This window comes from Juglans microcarpa x Juglans regia, chromosome 7D (genome assembly GCF_004785595.1).
Source record: "Juglans microcarpa x Juglans regia isolate MS1-56 chromosome 7D, Jm3101_v1.0, whole genome shotgun sequence".
NCBI lineage: Eukaryota > Viridiplantae > Streptophyta > Magnoliopsida > Fagales > Juglandaceae > Juglans > Juglans microcarpa x Juglans regia.
The window spans coordinates 9,867,148-9,885,281 of record NC_054606.1 but is presented as its reverse complement, the minus strand read 5'-3'; the positions used below and the strand labels follow the sequence as shown (position 1 = coordinate 9,885,281).

The 18,134-nt window shown below is 33.5% G+C and overlaps 1 protein-coding gene and 1 long non-coding RNA gene across 2 annotated transcripts; both read left to right on the top strand.

Annotated features, from left to right (window-relative positions):
* The first annotated feature begins 8,309 nt into the window (after nt 1-8,309).
* On the top strand, nt 8,310-14,122 carry LOC121238065. Its single transcript, XR_005935079.1, has 2 exons — nt 8,310-8,347; nt 13,826-14,122. It is a non-coding gene; the product is annotated as an uncharacterized LOC121238065 (long non-coding RNA).
* Nucleotides 11,721-14,122, top strand: LOC121238064 (two-component response regulator-like APRR9). Its single transcript, XM_041134921.1, has 3 exons — nt 11,721-12,370; nt 12,642-12,815; nt 13,632-14,122. Exons 1-3 carry the CDS (start codon nt 11,972-11,974, stop codon nt 13,812-13,814), a joined length of 756 nt encoding a protein of 251 aa, XP_040990855.1. The 5' UTR covers nt 11,721-11,971; the 3' UTR covers nt 13,815-14,122.
* Nucleotides 14,123-18,134: the final 4,012 nt, after the last annotated feature.

The following is an 18,134-nucleotide window of genomic DNA, read 5'->3' as shown; positions in this document are numbered from 1 at the left end:
TGTTAATTCTTTTTTTATTCCAATTTTTGTAGCTTAAACCCCATATGTTTAACTATGTGGGGTCAATTTGTGCAAGATGAATGCAAAAAAATCTCAGAAATAATTGGGACAAAGCCAGTTATACTTGGAACAAGAATAAGAGTTGGTTCTTATAATGGTATTTTTAATAATTAACAATCTTATATTTTTCTTTTATATTGTATATGCTTGCATTAATCACGATCTCTATTTCTAATGAAGGATTGTCTCTTTCATCACGTCCGAAAAATAAATTTATGATCAATCCTGTTCTTCCTGAGGCAACTTCATTGTAAGAGTGGTAATTATCAGAAATAAATCATTATTTGTTTCATGCCACTTAAATATTAAAATCTTCATATTTTTATTTCTTATGTTGCATTTGTTTTTATGAATTTTAAGGGCGGTAATTAATGATTCATTACTTGAGAGTATTATTGCAAGATGCTTGACATACCCGTCTACATCTCTGTCTTCTGTTGGTATACGAGAAATAATCAAGAATTGTGATGTTGCTGAGTTGATCAAAAGTTTACAACCCATGGCGGTAAAATCCTATTCTTCGTAACAAATTCAAATATTTATACAATCAATTCATCTAAAAAATTATTTTTGATCTAATGTAGAAAGTAAAATTTTGGATAAAGGCGAAGATAATAGTGGTTGACTTACGCCAGATATTTTTTTACATGTCATGTATTGGTTGTAATAAAGGAACTGGGTATGATTACAATGATAGCTTCCTTTGTTATCATTGCAAACACCAAAGTATTTCCCAACCACGGTATGTATCATTCAAATTTTTTGTTCTGTTTGATAATTTATGTGATAGATTTAATATATAGCTTTTATTGATTCTAACTTAAAATGATATTTCCGTCAATTTTATAGTTGTCGAGCATATGTTCAACTCGACGATGGTACAGGAAGACTATCTGTTGTTATGTTTGGTGAATTTGTAGAGAAAGCATTCGGTTGTTCGGCAGTTGAGCTAATGAATCATACTGGTGATGTATATTTTCTTATTTTCTATTACCTTTATTGTTGTGAGTAAAAAAGTCCGTCTTAGAATTTTTGACATATTTACTACATTAATTTCCAGCATATATATTCTTTAAATTTTTATTAATCATGCAAGGTTATTAAAAATTTCTTTTGCAGGAACATTTGCCTTATATAGAAAATCTTGTAGCACAAGTTTCACAAAAAGAATGGATGATTGAACTTTTAGTAGATCCCAATCGACTCAACTAACAACAGCTCAAGAATTTCAATGTCATTTCTATTGATGCAGTACAAGAAGACACAAAATGATGGATCATAGTAAAAACATCAAAAGACTCATATTTTGAACTGATGTTTTTGTCAGGTTTGTTGCTAAAACTATCGATGTTATAAATATGTGTTGAACTATGTTATATTTTGAACTAATGTTTTTGTTGGGTTTGTATTAAACTTATCGCAAGTAACTTTGCTAAAACTATTAATGTTATAAATATGTGTTGGACTATGTTATATTTTAAATTAATGTTTTTATCTTCTAATCTATGCAAGCATGTAATTATTATACTCTACTTAACTATCATTACCCTTAAATATTTGCTAGATTTCACATTTTTTTCTTATATATATTAATTTATTGATTGAAATAAACTTTTTTATGGAATATATATTATTTTTTTAAAATAATTATTTCACCCAACTAGGCAAACGTGCTTTGCACGTTATTTTGATCTAGTATGTATATATATATATATATAGCACTAAATATTACATGGTTCCTACAATTATATATGCATGGTCAACTTATAAAAAGATCAGCACCAAGAAGGAAGAATGGACTGCTCCGCTAAACAACATGCTCAAGATCAACTTCGACAATATTTCAGTTGATCACAACGACATTCTTTTATATATATATAAATATATATATATGAGTAATGATATGCACACAATATATTTCACAGCACATATTTAAAAATAAGCGTATTTTTGTAAAGTAATGCTACTTTAATAAAGTATTTTACTAAACTACCATTCATTTTAAAATATAATTGTGTAATGTGTTGTAAAAAATTATGTGTTTATCATTTTTCTATATATATATATATATACATATATATATAAGCATTATAGATATAAAGGAATCTCACAAAGGGATTTCACACACTAATGTGGCACATTGTGCCACGTCTCCTTCCCTATTTTTTTTCTCCTTCTTTCTTCTCCTCCCCCGTGCCCGCCACCCCTGCCCTCTCCCTATACCCTCTCTCTGTGCCAGCCATGGTAGTCAGGGACCACCTCAGAGTAGGCAGAAGACGCCGACAGTCCAAGCATCACTGCCAGCGTGAAGCTCACGGAAGCTCGTCATGCACATTGGTGCACATTTTGCACACTGTGTGTGTGGTCAACCGCTGTGTGAGGTGGTTTGGATCTAAGCCGATGGCTTGCGTGTTGGACGGTCGCTGTCCCTTGGCCGTTTGAACCACCCTAGAAGGGAGAAAGAGAAAGGGGTGCACACTGTGTGCGTGGTCGACCGCTACGTGGTCGCCGCTAAGTGGATGAGGTGGTCGGGATCTAAGCCGATAGCTTGCATGGTAGACGGTCGCCGTCCTTTGGGCGTCTGTGGTGGTCGGGAACCACCCTGGGAGGGAGAAAGAGAGAGGGAAAGGGGCGCACACTGTGTGCGTGGTCGATTGCTAAGTGGTCGTCGCTAGGTGGTCGGGATGGTCGGGATCTAAGTCGACAGCTTGCGTGGTCAACGGACGTCGTCCTTTGGCCGTATGTGGTGGTCGAGAACCACCCCAAGAGGGAGAAAGGGGGAGGAGGGAAGAGGCACGGGGAGAGGAAAAAAAAAAAGACGTGCCGCATTAGCATGTGAGATTCTTTTGTGGGATCTATTTGTATCTCTAGCAACCTTACCACCATCTGTTATGTGTGTATGTATATATATATATATATATAACTCTAATGGAATCCCCTTATTTGCACATACGTACTGAGAAATATATATGTACCTAATGAGCCCTCAATTGACAAGGGTAAAGCACGTCATGCAGTAGTTATGATCACATGATGGACAATACATATAATGCTTGGAAGGAAGCTCTCTGCAGGAAGTCATCGGTGATATTCAGTACAAGTTCATGATCAGAACTAGTTGGGCGGTGTTATTGTCCTAATTAAGGGTTAAAGAATTAATTTAATTGGTATCCAACAGTTTTAGAATTTTTAAATTAATGGTTAGATTTTTAACTATTGCTATCAAAGTAAAGACCACGTCACTAGTTCAAGTTACGGAAATGATAACTTATAAGTTGGATTAAAATGCTTTGGTATTATGTATGGATATAGCGTTAAGTCATTGAATACTAATAAATGGGTGAAGCTGTCAAAAAGAAAATAGCTATCAAAAGATTAGTATCGAGAGAGTGAACCGTCGTGGATATTAAATTTAGAAGCGTGATTGAATGTCATGATCTTTTAAAATCTTAATCAAATTAATTAATATCCAGAATCAGATCTTTAACAGGCCGCTTCTCGTGACATTTCCGAATGTATTCCCATAATTACAAGAGATCCTCGTGATAATTATGTACACACTCTCCCCCTAACATTTGACCCTTCCTAAACTGCCAGCTTTCATGTAATCAATTGCTAATTAAAAAGAGAGAAGAAAAAGGAATATTTGGATCATCAAGCCCAAGTCTACACGAGTAGTTTGATCAGTCACATATATAGGCAGTAGGCAATATAGATCAGATGTACAGAGACGTGTTCTACTGCAATTAATTGTGCTTGTAATCCAAGCAAAACCTGCCTGCCAATGCCCATGCTGCTGGTCTTTTTCATGGAAATGCAAACGAATAATACTATTCGTCTTCTTCAACATTCTACAGTGGCGCTGGCTCCATGAGCTAGCAGAAAGTATATAGAAACCTAACCAACTCGATCTCAGATAACTAATTTGACTGGAGATTGAAGTTGACCCTTGCCAGCTCTTCTGAAGGCCAGACAGGCCTTTTAGTTTCCATCCCAAAAGTTGACTACTCGGAGAGAAACAGAATTCCTTCTTTTTATCTTTTTACGTGAAACTCCAGACACGATAAGACTTAAATGCTTGTATGCTTTATTATCTTAAAGCAAGCGAGGCCGGCTTTTCCCACTTCTTTCTCTGCCATTATTTTGTCAACTTCCCACCAAAATCTGAAGTCCGCGGTGATCATCTGAATTTTGTTAATTGGGAAATGACCATTGATGTGGAGGTTCTACGGGAGACGTAGACATTACAGTCCCATTTGGCCTGAGACTCCAGATCTATGGCAATACCTACACATCGGGCTTCAAACTTTATGTCGGAATCAAGAGCATAGAGATATATAATTAAGCACGTGAACTGGATCATATATTTTAATACTATCCGAGAAAAATCAAGGGGTCACCATTGGCTAACTATAAAGTAAGGGAAATATTTGCAAGGCCATTCAGCACTGCCGAAATTTACCAGTAGCAGACAGACTGTAACAAGTACATTCTTTCTGCCGAGCAAAGCTAATATTTATTCAACATTTAATGTCATATTCTATGTGATATGGATAAGAATAAGTAATATATAAAATTTTATATTATTTGAAAATAAGAAATTATTATTTTTTATAAGATTTTAATAAGACTCTAATTGTATCATTAACTAATCTTTTTGAAGTATAGATCATGTAATTTGGACCTTTCATTAGAGCGTTATAAATAGTATCAGAGCCTATCTCAACTAGAAATATAAGATTTGAGTCATGCCACCTACAATGGATAGGCCCGACGAGAACGTCGGGAATTTAAAGGGATAGATTGTGATACCCTATATAATATAGATAAGAATAAGTGGTGTATAGAATCTCACATTGATTGGAAAGAAGTAGTTTTTGTTCTTTATAAGATTTTAATGAGATTTCAATTATATCATTGACTAGTCTTTTTAAAATATAAATTATGTAATTTAAACTTTTTATTGAAGCGTTACATTTAATATTGTCCGAAAAATCAACAGGACAACTAGTTACCGGCCACGTACCATTTGTTAATTAGGCAGTAAGGGAAATATTAGCAAGCCCGTTCAACAGTACTGCTGAAATTTACCAAAAACAAAAAGACAGCAACAGGTACATTCTTTCTGTTTGTTCAGAATCTAAGCAATGTATTGCCTATTTCACATCTGAGGCTTGAGTTGAGACAGCTAAAATATTTGTAAAATTATATAATTATCGTATAATTATTTTGAAAAAAATAAATAAAATATAAGATTTATATAAAAAAAATTAATTAATTTTTAAATAATAAACTTTTACTATTTTTAAAAATAATTATATAATATTTCATAATTATATGTAAAATTACTCAATTAAAAACACATATAATCACCCATTTTGTAGTGGGGAAACTGTTGTGGCTGTTGAACCCATATGACAAACACACAAGCCTATGTAGGTTGTTGGGTCCCAACCGATCTCTTTTTATATATTGGGACTGGTTCAACTCTTTCATCCAGAAGAAACCCCACCCTCGTTTTTCCATGCTCTGCAAGGAAAGAGGGCATCATTGCTTAGTAGGATATGTAGGCATGCATTATTTCTTCATAGCCTAGGATAAGTTGGACATTCAAGATCCCTTTCTTTTCTATTGGAAATAAGAAGGCAAAAAGAAAAAGAAGAAGAAGAAAAAGGTAATTAGCTGGAGCTCATTGAACATGTGGGCACTATACGGGACTAATGAAGTGGGTCCTGATCATATGGTTACTTTCGGACCTCAAGTTTTGTGGAGTTGGATAGGAACTGAATTGGGAGAACACTCGAAATATATGGACACAAATAAATCCAAATAGAAAAGAAGTACCTGATCACACTCAGAGCGACAATATTATTATATGTATGAAGAGATTTTAAGCGTTACATCGAAGATAACCTCGTTTGTTTTTATAATTTTTTTCAATTTATCTCATTTTATGTTATTAAATTATTATAATTTTTTTAAATTTTTACATAAAATAAAATAAACAATTCAAAATTTTCAAATTTTAAAATAAAAATAATATTAAAAATATATATTCTAATAATATTTTATTCAACTTTTAACTTTAATCTCAATTCATTTCAACTCATCTACAAAAATAAACGAAGCTTAATTGGTTTCCTCCTTCCGGCTGCTTGTTGTTTTCTTAGTTTCATGTTCCTTCCTTATTACCTAAATAGAGATCTATTGAAAAGTCTCATTATTGATCTAAAAGTTCTAAAATTGTTAAAAGTATTGATTAAGTTTATAACCATTTAACTTTTAAAATCATAGCATTCCATCTTGCACGCACACTTCAAAAGCCCTTTTCCTTGTGGTGACTCTACTCACCTATGGGTCCATATCGATTCCCTTCTTGAATCGAAAATGTAACATGATTTTTATTTTAATATTAATTGTTAAAAGCCTAAATATTGATCTAAAAGTTGCTAATACTGTAGTATATTAATTTGGTCAAACTTTTAATACCTACCGTCATGATAACATTAAGATCAATCTCATTTATTAACCTACCCTATCACATTTGTCTACCCCTCTCAAGTTCATTCTTTTGATCTTTCTTCCCCATCCATATATAATTGGTTGCCTTTCTCTCAAAGAGAGACTCAAATTACATATTGCATGATCTGTATATACAGTACTACTCATTATTTAAAGTAACACTATATACGCGCCCACATAAAGTTTGAGAAATGCTATTTTTCATCTTAAATTTTTTAATCATCATTTCATATGGGATATAACAAGAGCACAAGCAACATCAGAAGCATCGATCCCTCAGCGACAAGACGCATCAAGTTGGTAGATCAGCACTGTAACAAATGCATGTTGATACTACGAACCCATTGAGTTGCTGCACAAAACTAAGTGCGAAATTGATTGATTGAGTTTGTGGGAATCATTGTTCCCAAAAAACAAGACGTACGTTGCATAGAATTATTTTCTCCCTCATCAATTCGCTCACACTTTGGGTACCAACATATATAGTTAATGACCAACGAAGGAACGAAACGTCTAGTACGCCTAGTTAGTTACTCTGTGCACCAATATATACATGCATTTAAAAGCAAAGAAAAAAAAAAAAAAAAGGAGAAGAAGAAAGTCTTGATGGCAATCGATTAATCTGGTTACTGATCGATCAGTTTTCTGAACAACAGATTCCCTTTCTGAAGTGATATAGATGATTCTTCTGGCCCAACCTCTAAGAAAAAGATGCTTTGAGGAGATGAGAGGAGGTCCCCCACCCTTCCCTCTATCTCCCCATGAAAATCTTTCTATCTATCAAGTTCGTCACAATTTTCAAAGCTTTTATCATCGCGAGGGGATTTGCGTCAAGCACCTATATATACATGGTCATCTTTATATATTTAATTATTTATTTATTAATTTACTTGGATGATCTTCTTCGTGACGACCGATAATCTTAATTGGTTGGTACTTTTGCATACTGATCATAATGATCATACTCAAATTAGACTGACTGATCTGGAATAAGTAATAGTACTAGTTGTAAATCCATTTGGGAGATGGAAAGATGTTTTCCTCGATCATGCAGCATGATGGGATCGATTGTGTTTTTACATGCAAATTGATCGATATTTATTAATATTGGTCGTCACGTACGTTTCAAATTGCCATGGTTTTTAATATATCATCACATTAATGACAAAAGAAATATGTTGATTTGAATAATAAGATGACATAAGATATTTTTAAATGAATTAAAAAAATATTATTTTTTAATATTATTATTATTATTTTAAATTTTAAAAAATTATTATTTATTATATTTTGTGTGAGAGTTTGAAAAAATAAAAATAATGAAATAAAATAAGAAGAGATAAAATCAATTTTAAATCCAAACATGGCTATCAAATATCTCTGTAGTTTGTATATTATCTTATATTAATTCAGATGACATGACTTTTAATAAATTTTTTGTTAGAATTAATATATATATATATATATATATATATATATTTATGGTAGTGATAGGGTCACTATCCATTTATTATTTATAGTGTATTTATTTTTTTATTATTTTCTTTTAAGTATTTTTTTAACATTCTTAATCATTAAAAAAAATTAAAAAATATATATATATAATTTTACTAATAGTCACTCCTTAAATATTAAGTAAAATTAAAAATTAAAAAAAATTAAATACAAAAAGAGTAGTAAAAATGGCCGATAGTAGGGGTAGTAACTTTTTTATAATATATATATATATATATATATATATATATATATATATATATATATATGAGTCGTGAAGTACGTACTAGAATTAATCAGAGTTTAACAACAATTAATTTTGATTATATATACAGAGCTCTCTCATATATATAATAGTGCTTCATCATGATGGATTATTGAAAGTAACAAAATTAAAGAAGGAATGTCTCCAAAAATAAACGTTTCGCTTTTTAAAAATAATTCCTTTAATGCTGTATATATATGGTGTAGCGCCCACAAAAAGTCTTAATCAACTGTACATTTAGACATCCCAATTAGCAACTAATTATCACTGTGGTTTATTAATTGATTAATCAAATCAAAACATCGATCCATCGATCGATGATCCAGGCCACCTGTAATCTTCCCTAACAATTGAGATTAAATTATGCTAAACATGATTACGATGATAATCATTATGTCTGTTGCAAATAAAATCCAAATTAATTCTAATCATCCGCTCCTCCTAACCTAGCTATTACGTACATGATCATTGGAACCAAATCCAGCTACGCACCTCACATGGGTTGCACGTATTTTTAATCAAATTATAACTTTCACATGACTATATATCCCCCTCCATTTCTTTCTGTCTTTCTCCGATATCATGCAACTCAGTGGTGGGTCATCATGATCATCTTCTTCTTTGTTGTCAAGACTCATGAAGTCAGTACGATTGATATCATGATGATTTTAAGCAAAATAATTTTAGCATAAACTGCGTGGAGAATTAATGTATGATATAGGGACCTCTTAGAAAAAGTGCCTACTTTTAATTCGCTTCATTTGTTTTTTTTTTTTTTTTTTTTTTTTTTTTTTTTGACCAAATTAATGCGCTAGTGCACTTCCTAATTGGTTCAGTACAAAATGATTGAGACAAATTATATCATATAGTACTCTGATCATGAGAGGCGCAGGCAATATTGTCTCCAAAATTAATGATATTATTATAAGAATCCCCTACTTTTGTGTCCCTAAAAATGATAACCAATTTAATTAGGGCGCTTAATTAAGAAGAACTTTTTATAAAATTTAATATGGCCAGGGATGTATGATCAAATATTTTTTTTTTACTGTAGTATGATAAAATTTATTGAAATGATATTGAATGGGAATTAAAGGTAATTACTTGTTTTGCAAGTGTTGATCATGAGTAGTACTAGAAATTCATGATCATATTCAATCTTTCTACATTTAATGAGAAATCGAATCGAATCATGATAAGTTGATGAATGAAGGAAAATAGATCATTTATTTGAAACAAACTCGAATAAGTATTTTCACGCTATTGTCAAGTTAAGTGATGAGTATCAATTATTTTTTCTTTTCTATCATCTCTCATGAAACTTGTTTCTGGCCTATTTTTAATCAGGCTAGTTAAGAGCATATTTCATTTTCATTTGAATGTTCTCATTAGTGCCAAAGCACTAAACTCTTTCTTGCTCTTGAGTTCTGATCATTAAGATTTTTTTTTATAAACATGTAGGCACAATTTTAGTTGGTTTTTGAAATTGTTATTAGTGTCAATTTGAATCTCCAAGATTTGTATATATTTTTTTAGTTTATATCAGACAATTTTTTATTATTATTTTTGGCTCAATCTCATCTTTTTTTGCCTTTACATTATTTTATTTTTTTCTGAATTCTTTTAGCATTTGCCACATATACATCTCGCGGCAAATACCTTTTTTTATTGAAAAAAATTTTTTTACCAAATGTTCTAGTGAGTAATACTAATACCTATCAGTACCTCTCGCGATAATTGGTCATATTCCCACAAGTAATGATGAATGTAAACGTGCTTTGCGGCAAGTTTAGTAAGCTATTGCCATGGGATTTATCATGGAAATAGCCTGGTATTTTTCACGACTTGGACTTTTCGCGGCATAAAATACTTTTTTGTGGTGACTTATATCTCAGGAGCCTTCCACAAATAAAATTAGTGGGAATAAAGTTTTTTCCACAAAAATGATGCTTTTGCCACCAATAATAGTGACGGAAAAATACGGTATTTCTTGTAGTATAATTAGTATCTTATATTATTAGGGTCTATATATTTGTCTTGATTGGAAAATCTGACAGGCAGAATGTGTACAAGATTAGTGGTTAGGGTTTAGAGTAATAGGGTTCTGTCAATTAAACTCGATGGAATATCCAATGAGATACATTTAATATATGATCCAATTTCTTGTTAATTTGCTTAACTCGTATAACATATATAATCAAATTAGTTTTTTCCAAGAAAATAACTAATGTTGATATTCTTTTTTCAATCTAGTTAATAACCATCATTGATCATGTTAATGAAGAGGGTTTATCATGATATTTTTTGGGATAAGATATTTTTCATGAATCGTATACTTAGTACCTTAGTCATGCCAAAATCGAGAGGTTGGTTTAACCCATTTGTTCAATTGTACCGTATTCGTACAATTGAACCACATAGTTATATGGTTCAACCTACACGTACACATATAGTTGTGTGTCAATAACTTGATACGACACAACTCCAAAGTTATTGCACCTAATTAATTATGCACTCATTTTAATTCTAGGATGAATATTCGTAGAAAAATATTCCCTTACTTATGAATATCTTTATACTTCTTTTTCAATTCCCATACTTGTGAATATTCGTTCCAATGAAAAGTAGCCTAAAAACAATGAGATTGTAATCACAATGATCCTTTTTTTTCCCTACATAATCCCATAATATGGCTTTAAAAAAAAAAAAAATTGAGTTATAGAGGATGGACTTGGTTCTAGATAAAATTAATTAACAATCAAACTACTAGAAAATGATCTAAATTACCCAATATGGACGATGTCCAAACAAGTAGTTCTCACGAGAATATTGAGTGGATGGTAAACGAGGTATATTCTTGATAAGATAACTAGAACCACTAGAAAGAAAAGAGAGTTCGAACAACTTGTAATTAAGGACAAAGATCAAACTATATATATATATATATATATATATACACGCACACACACACATGCACATTCACTCATAAAAAGATTTACATAATTTTTACTTAAAACACATCCCAAATAAAAGTAGAACGGCATGTATATGAATAGGAGAACCGATTTGGGTGAGGTCAAATCTTAACTACTATCAAGTAAACTAGACATCATGCCAAGAATATACATCATGTGGTCTATGTAGGGCGGGTTGCGTGAATGCTCATAGCTCTTTTTTTTTTTTTTCCCCTCTCCCAAACACATTTCTAGATTAATATGAATTCAATACCGTCAAATATAATTCTTTTATTTTTATTTTTTTTGTGAAAGATTGAAGATAAAAAAGAAAAAATAATATAAAAATATATATATAATCATATATATATATATATTTGAGAGTAAAATCTCAATTGGGGGAGGTTGGGGGGAGGAAAGCAACTAGCCCCAGTTGAACTTGTGGCTGGTGGGTAGGCCAATGTCTCTTCAGATGGAGATGAGGGACAGAGAGAGAGAGAGAGACGAGGGGAGGCAAACATAATCAGGTCAACGCCTTCTCCAGCTATGACGTCATCTTCCACGTCAGACTCCAGCTCCCTCTCTCGCATAAGTACTCCCACTCTTCAACTTCAGTTTCTTCACTTCCCCCTTCCAACTCTTCCCATATCCCCCCCTCCCAAAAGAGTCACGCGCCATGTACGCTCACCCCAACACCGCATTCTCACGCGCCGCCGATTTTCCCGGCCTGTCCACATCCCCGGAGCTCACACTCCCATTAGCTCTCCCTTCGGCGCCGTTTCTGCCGCCCAACTTGCTCCTTCCCGACCACCTCTCCGCCGCCGAGCTCGACTCTGTCCCCGACGCTCTGAGAACGTTGAACTCGGAGGTGGGGAACAGTAGTAGCTGTAGCGGGTGCAGCAGCTACGGCTCTCCGAATTCCCTCGCGAGTCAGAGGCCGAGTTTCATCCAGAGAAGCGTGAGCAGCCACTCGCTCCAGAAGAACGGGTTTCGGCAACTCGTTTCGCCGACCCGCGAGTTCTTGGACTCCGACGAGAGTCCCGTCCGGAGGGTATTCAGCACCGGGGACTTGCAGGTGAGTTTCTGTATACTAAATCACTCAAATGCCCACTTCGTTTTGACGTAATGACCAACCTTTCGCTAAGTACTGTACTCTACTGAAGCTACTTGCCACATGCAAAACTCTGCTGGTCTGATTGTTCTGTTCTTTTTCCTTCTTACTACAAAACATCTCTCCATTTTTTTCCCATTTTATGGGTATTTTTATTTGATATTATTCGCTAATTGAGATTAAGCATGGATTGTTTGCTTTCCCTTTTCTTATATTTCAATTAATGTGGTTGCAGAGAATTAAAATGGTGCAGCGCTGTCATCGATCAGAGAGCCCCTTGTCCAATGAAAATAGTATCATCATCGAGAGTATGAGCAAAGCGTGCAGATACAGCCCTGAGGAGAAAAAGGAGAGGATCGAGAGATATAGGAGCAAGAGGAACCAAAGAAATTTCAACAAGAAGATTAAGGTTTTTTTTCTTAATATTAATAATAATTAAACAGTTGCTGGGCATATCATTGAATAATCATCTTCAAAAACGAGAAAAGATCTATGTAGGGATATTGAGATAGAGTAGTCGTACGTGTTTTTTCTGGTTTTACAAGTTTTTGTTTTTGTTTTTTCTCAATGCCAAGTACTTTTCTATAGAGGAAGCATCAACTGCAAATGATATAAACTTGAAAAATTGTCGCTGCTGCCGACTTTTTTTAACTTTCCCTCCTGCTCTTTATCCTGTGATGCTACGTCTTGTCACGTCCAGCTTTTGCAATATGTTCCTAACTTTCTTTCTCGTCACTAAGGATTAGTGGGCGCTACTTCTGATCGAGATAGTTATATATATAAATATATATATATATATATGTTCTTTGAGGAGAAGATGTTAATTTGACATAAGTTGGGAATATGTCTATTGAGAATACTTTGGGCAGGTTAGACACAGTTTTTACTGTTTGATACATCGTCGGTATGTCACAAGATTGTGGTGGTCGGACTCGGAACAATCATCGGCAGTCTTGAGTCTTGATGATTGCTTTTAAGGTTAAGGAATCAATAAAAGAATGTAGTATATAGCATTATTGATAAACGAATTGTTTAGCCTATTTGAATGAACAGAGCTACCACCAAATTTTTCCCTTGTGCCATGCATAGCTTTGTCCATGCAATAATCTACTTAACATGGAACTCAAACTTGGTATTTTTGCTATTCAAATTGGCAAACCTATAATGGCTGGCCGATTAAATCTACTAGCATTGCTATGTAACAGTGAGGCCTTTTTATATGCAGTATGCTTGTAGGAAGACGTTGGCGGACAGCCGGCCGCGCATCAGAGGTCGGTTTGCAAGGAACGATGAAATCGAGAAGAGTTCTCAAATTCAATGGAGCCATATGGGCGGGGAAGAAGACGAGGAAGATGACGATGATTGGATTAACTTCATTTCAACATTCTCAGCAAATATGGGACCTTAATATATATATAGATGCATATCATGTGGCTCCTTAATGGATTAAGAGAGTTCTTATAAGTTGGACCTAATTATAGTGTCCTAGTGTGGCTTTCTATGTTCTCTTGATTTAGTACTTTCAAGTGTGCTTCAGGTTAAAAATTGATGTAGATATAGTTTGATTAGATTATTGTTCATGTTGTTGTTGTTATCATCATCATCATCATCTAATTATGTGGATTTTCGGCTGCCCTGAAATATTTAGAAATCGGGCAGTTCTGAAACTTCTGAAAATTGTAGCCACTGATCATCTAAATGGAATTATGTTTATATTGGTCCTTATGTGCAATTTGTATGTACTTCGTTTTAGTGCTTGAAGATGAAACTAACTGATAACTTAAAAAGGGAGTCAAGATAAAGACATTACCGTTGACAAAGTTACAGGAAAAAGCACAATGGTAATGATCATGGCTTCCGGTGGCGGCGCCAACAATTCATCTTTTATATATATATAAATATATATGCGTACACATTAAATTTGGATTATTGCTCGAGATCAAAGACTTCATCGAAGAGACGCGTTGGTAATTAGTCATTACAATTTACGTGATATATATATAAATGATAAAATACAAAATATTGGTATATTTATATATCTATCTTACAAAAAAAAATTATATTTTTAAACGAGTGTGTAGAGAATATATCTAATAAAATATTTATATGATATAAATTGATTTAAAAGGTAAATTTTAAAATTTAAATCTTACAAATTTAAATCTTATCATTTAAGTGATGTATAAGATGGTGTGCTTTCCATGATATCGGCTTGGAAATATAATAACTTTGGATAAACATCTTAGATATCTCCTCTTTTTGAAGCTTTACTAAAGCGTTTCTTTGGCTGTGCAAATTCTTAATCCACAAGTTACTAAATCTATATATGCTCTCTCCTTTTCAAGGCTGATGATCGTTTTCATCGTTCATTAATGATTATACGTAGAAACTCATAATAATGTAAGATTATACATATTATTATTGGAGTTGGAATGGGAATCTAATTTTTATATATTTAATTAAATATATATATATATATATATATATAGATGAATAATGATAAGACACAATTATTTTAGAACCAATTTTTATATATAATTAATGACCAATATTTTAAAAACTCTCGTCCCACCTCTTTTTTAAGCTCTTTTACCTAAAACATTTATATGGGAACGCAAAAATCATTAAATCCATACTCTCCCCTTTACAAAGTTCGTTTCATCACTCAAGTTAATTAATAGTATCTAATAATGAATACGTAGAAAGTTATAATACAGTGAGTGTGATTAATAGAATTGAAATCTAGTCTTGTCTTCAACTAATTAAAGACAACAACTACTATTGAGACTAGGTAGGATCAGCATCAAATGATTTTACCAGCTAGGTTATCAATAAAAATAGGAAAGATATATCCTCACAACTCATGGTAATTAGAATATAATGAGTCTCGACGACGGTAAAAGGCAGTGAGGGGAATATATATATATATATATATATATATATATATATATATATATATAAAGTAGTAATAATAATTAATGCTGCTGCATGGTGGCAATAAACATATATAGGCAAATATGACAAAAGGTTGATGCATGATGACATGATTAATCAAGATGTATGACACTACCAAAAACTAAACCTAGTCAAATTAAGGTTGTTGGTGCCTGTAAGAGGTCCCGTAGTTCTTAAAAAATGGCCTACCCTGCAGTCAGGCTTTGCTGTTTTTAAGAGTTTCAGAGAAGTGCTTATAAATATGAAAGTTTTTTTTCTGGGTGTCGAACAGTACCTGAGCAAGTAGCTAGACAGGAAATTCATGGGAGCCAAGTATGTATGTGTGTGTGTGTATATATATAGAGAGAGAGAAAGAGAGAGAGAGAGAGAGAGAGAGAGTTGCTGCTTTATGTTGAAGAGGACAAGGCATGAGCTAGGGAATATAAAATCTTAGGAGAATTGGGCCCAGCAGTGGCACCGTCCATGCGTACTGAAGTTGACTATAAATCCCTAGAGGTGGGGAAGACGGCCATGTTAGTTCTTCTGATCTGTCTGCGGTGTGTTACCCACTAAGTTTGAGATAGCTCGCTAGGGAAAAGCTATAAAGCCTACATATACATCCTAGCATGCTCCAAGCTGCTCTGATTATAATTAAGGGACCTTTTCTTCTTCTTCTTCTTCTTCTTCTTTTAATTTACTATTCTCTGATCACTTTAGTTTTCCATATAAAAAAAAAATTGCTACAGATTAATGGGGTCTCATGATGAGATTTTTTTTGTCTTTGTGCTGAGTAGTCTGCATGACTGGAAGAGGGGATTGTTTATTAATTTGGAGCTACAAAATCTTCTACCGAGCCTAAAAAGAAAAGGGAGCCTCAGATTTCTAGTGCAGGCAGCCGGCAGGAGCAATATGGCTTCAAAAAGTAGTTGCCATGATTACAGGGTTTGCGATACAAGTGATCATGGGACCTGATTTAGATTACAGAGAGTTTTTTACCAAATTTCTGGAGTTAGAGCGATAGAGATAAACATATAAAGTGTATCTCGCAATATTTATAATTGTTTAGATAACACTAAATATATGATTAATAAATATTATAAAATTCACTTTATGTGTTTATCTTTCTCCTTCGCTTTAAGTCCGACCTAATTAGATCTCAATCCTCTGAAGAACTATTTAATAAATTATATATATTTAAAATAGTTTTTAATAAGTAAACTTGTGTAACAAACAAGTGTGAGCTTTGTAGATATTGCAGTTTTGCAACGGGGTGATTTCTCACGTGAATTGATCCATATTCTTAACAGTTCATAAGCTAACATAACAGCTTGTACAATCAACTAGACGAGGGGAGTAGACATGAGAAGGTAAAACTTGCAGAGCTGTACATAAATCTTGGGATCAAATATTGGCTCTTCTTATGTTTGTTGCCTGCATTGTATATATAAGCTTAACACCCAAATCTTGAAACAGTGGGAGCGGCGGTGCGACAGCAGCTGCAGCGATGGTAGTATCGGCACCTGTGGCGGTGATAAACTTTAAACTTTTCAATAGATTAGATCATATATTGTGTTCTGTTTCTCTGATTAGGAAAATAAATGTGCATCCTTCAATTATCACCAACTCTACAATTATCAATTTACTCTGTCAAAATGATCAAAATTCAAATATTTTCGGTTGGCTTTTCACTTATTTGCACTTGCAGGGCTTGAGAATATCAAAGACATGCATGCTAATTAAACTGATTAGGGCAAGGATAGACCTGAAATCACCACCAAGACATGCATGCACAAAGACCTGATTAATTAATAGAGTTCGATATTGATTGTTTCAGACTTTTAGCTCCAATTAAAAATGTCCAGTCATTTTTCCTAGAAAACTAACCTTCATAGTTTTCAATAAATAGGCAAAGCCAATTCCATGTTCCAAATTATTAGGTAGAATTGCATCCATCCAACTCAATTTAAACAAGTAGCTAGGGACCCCTCCCGGAACATCCCAAATTGGAGCAAGGCATGCAGCAGCTTAATGATGACGCAGGTGGTTTGATCAAGCAAAAAAGACAAGCCAAGCCGCATGTTACCCTCAGGAAATACCATTAACACAAAAGCATTCACTTTTTTAGAAGAACAAAAGGAAAAATTAGCACATGTGAAGCAGTATCTTCCTAGGCTATTGATTGCATATTTCTTATAAAATTGGGGCACAAAAAGTGAATCCTAGATGCCTCTACAGCATCTATACAGATTTTTAGCCTCTGATAAAAAGGGAGGAAACAAAAGAAAGCTTGTGCGGTGTATGTTCTTATTAAAAATAGCAAGTGACAGACACTTTATACTTGAAATAAAGCCAATTGCACTTTGATTTGTTTTATCAAATCTTTCTAGATATCACCAAATAATTACTTTAACATTCTTGCCTAAGGCCAAAATATATATAGCTCTCTATTCTGAGTCTCTGACAAGATGTATGGCAGTATGATATTCAGGAACTGGGATTCCCAAATCAGCAACACTTTTTAAGGGCTAGATGACTACTGGTATGATTGACTGGCCAACTTACAGTATTTGGTATGATTGGGGGCTAAATATGCATATACTCAACCGTGGGCTCGTAGCTCGTAGCAACAAGCCTCTATTCCAATATGACATTGAAGTCATGATGATAATGCCCAGCTCTATAGCAGTAGCAGTGTAGCACACACCTTTGGACTCGTTAAGAACCATGAAATATAAAGGGTTATAGTGCTGCTTTTGATTGCTTAGAGAGAGAGAGAGAGAGAATTTCTTGTAAG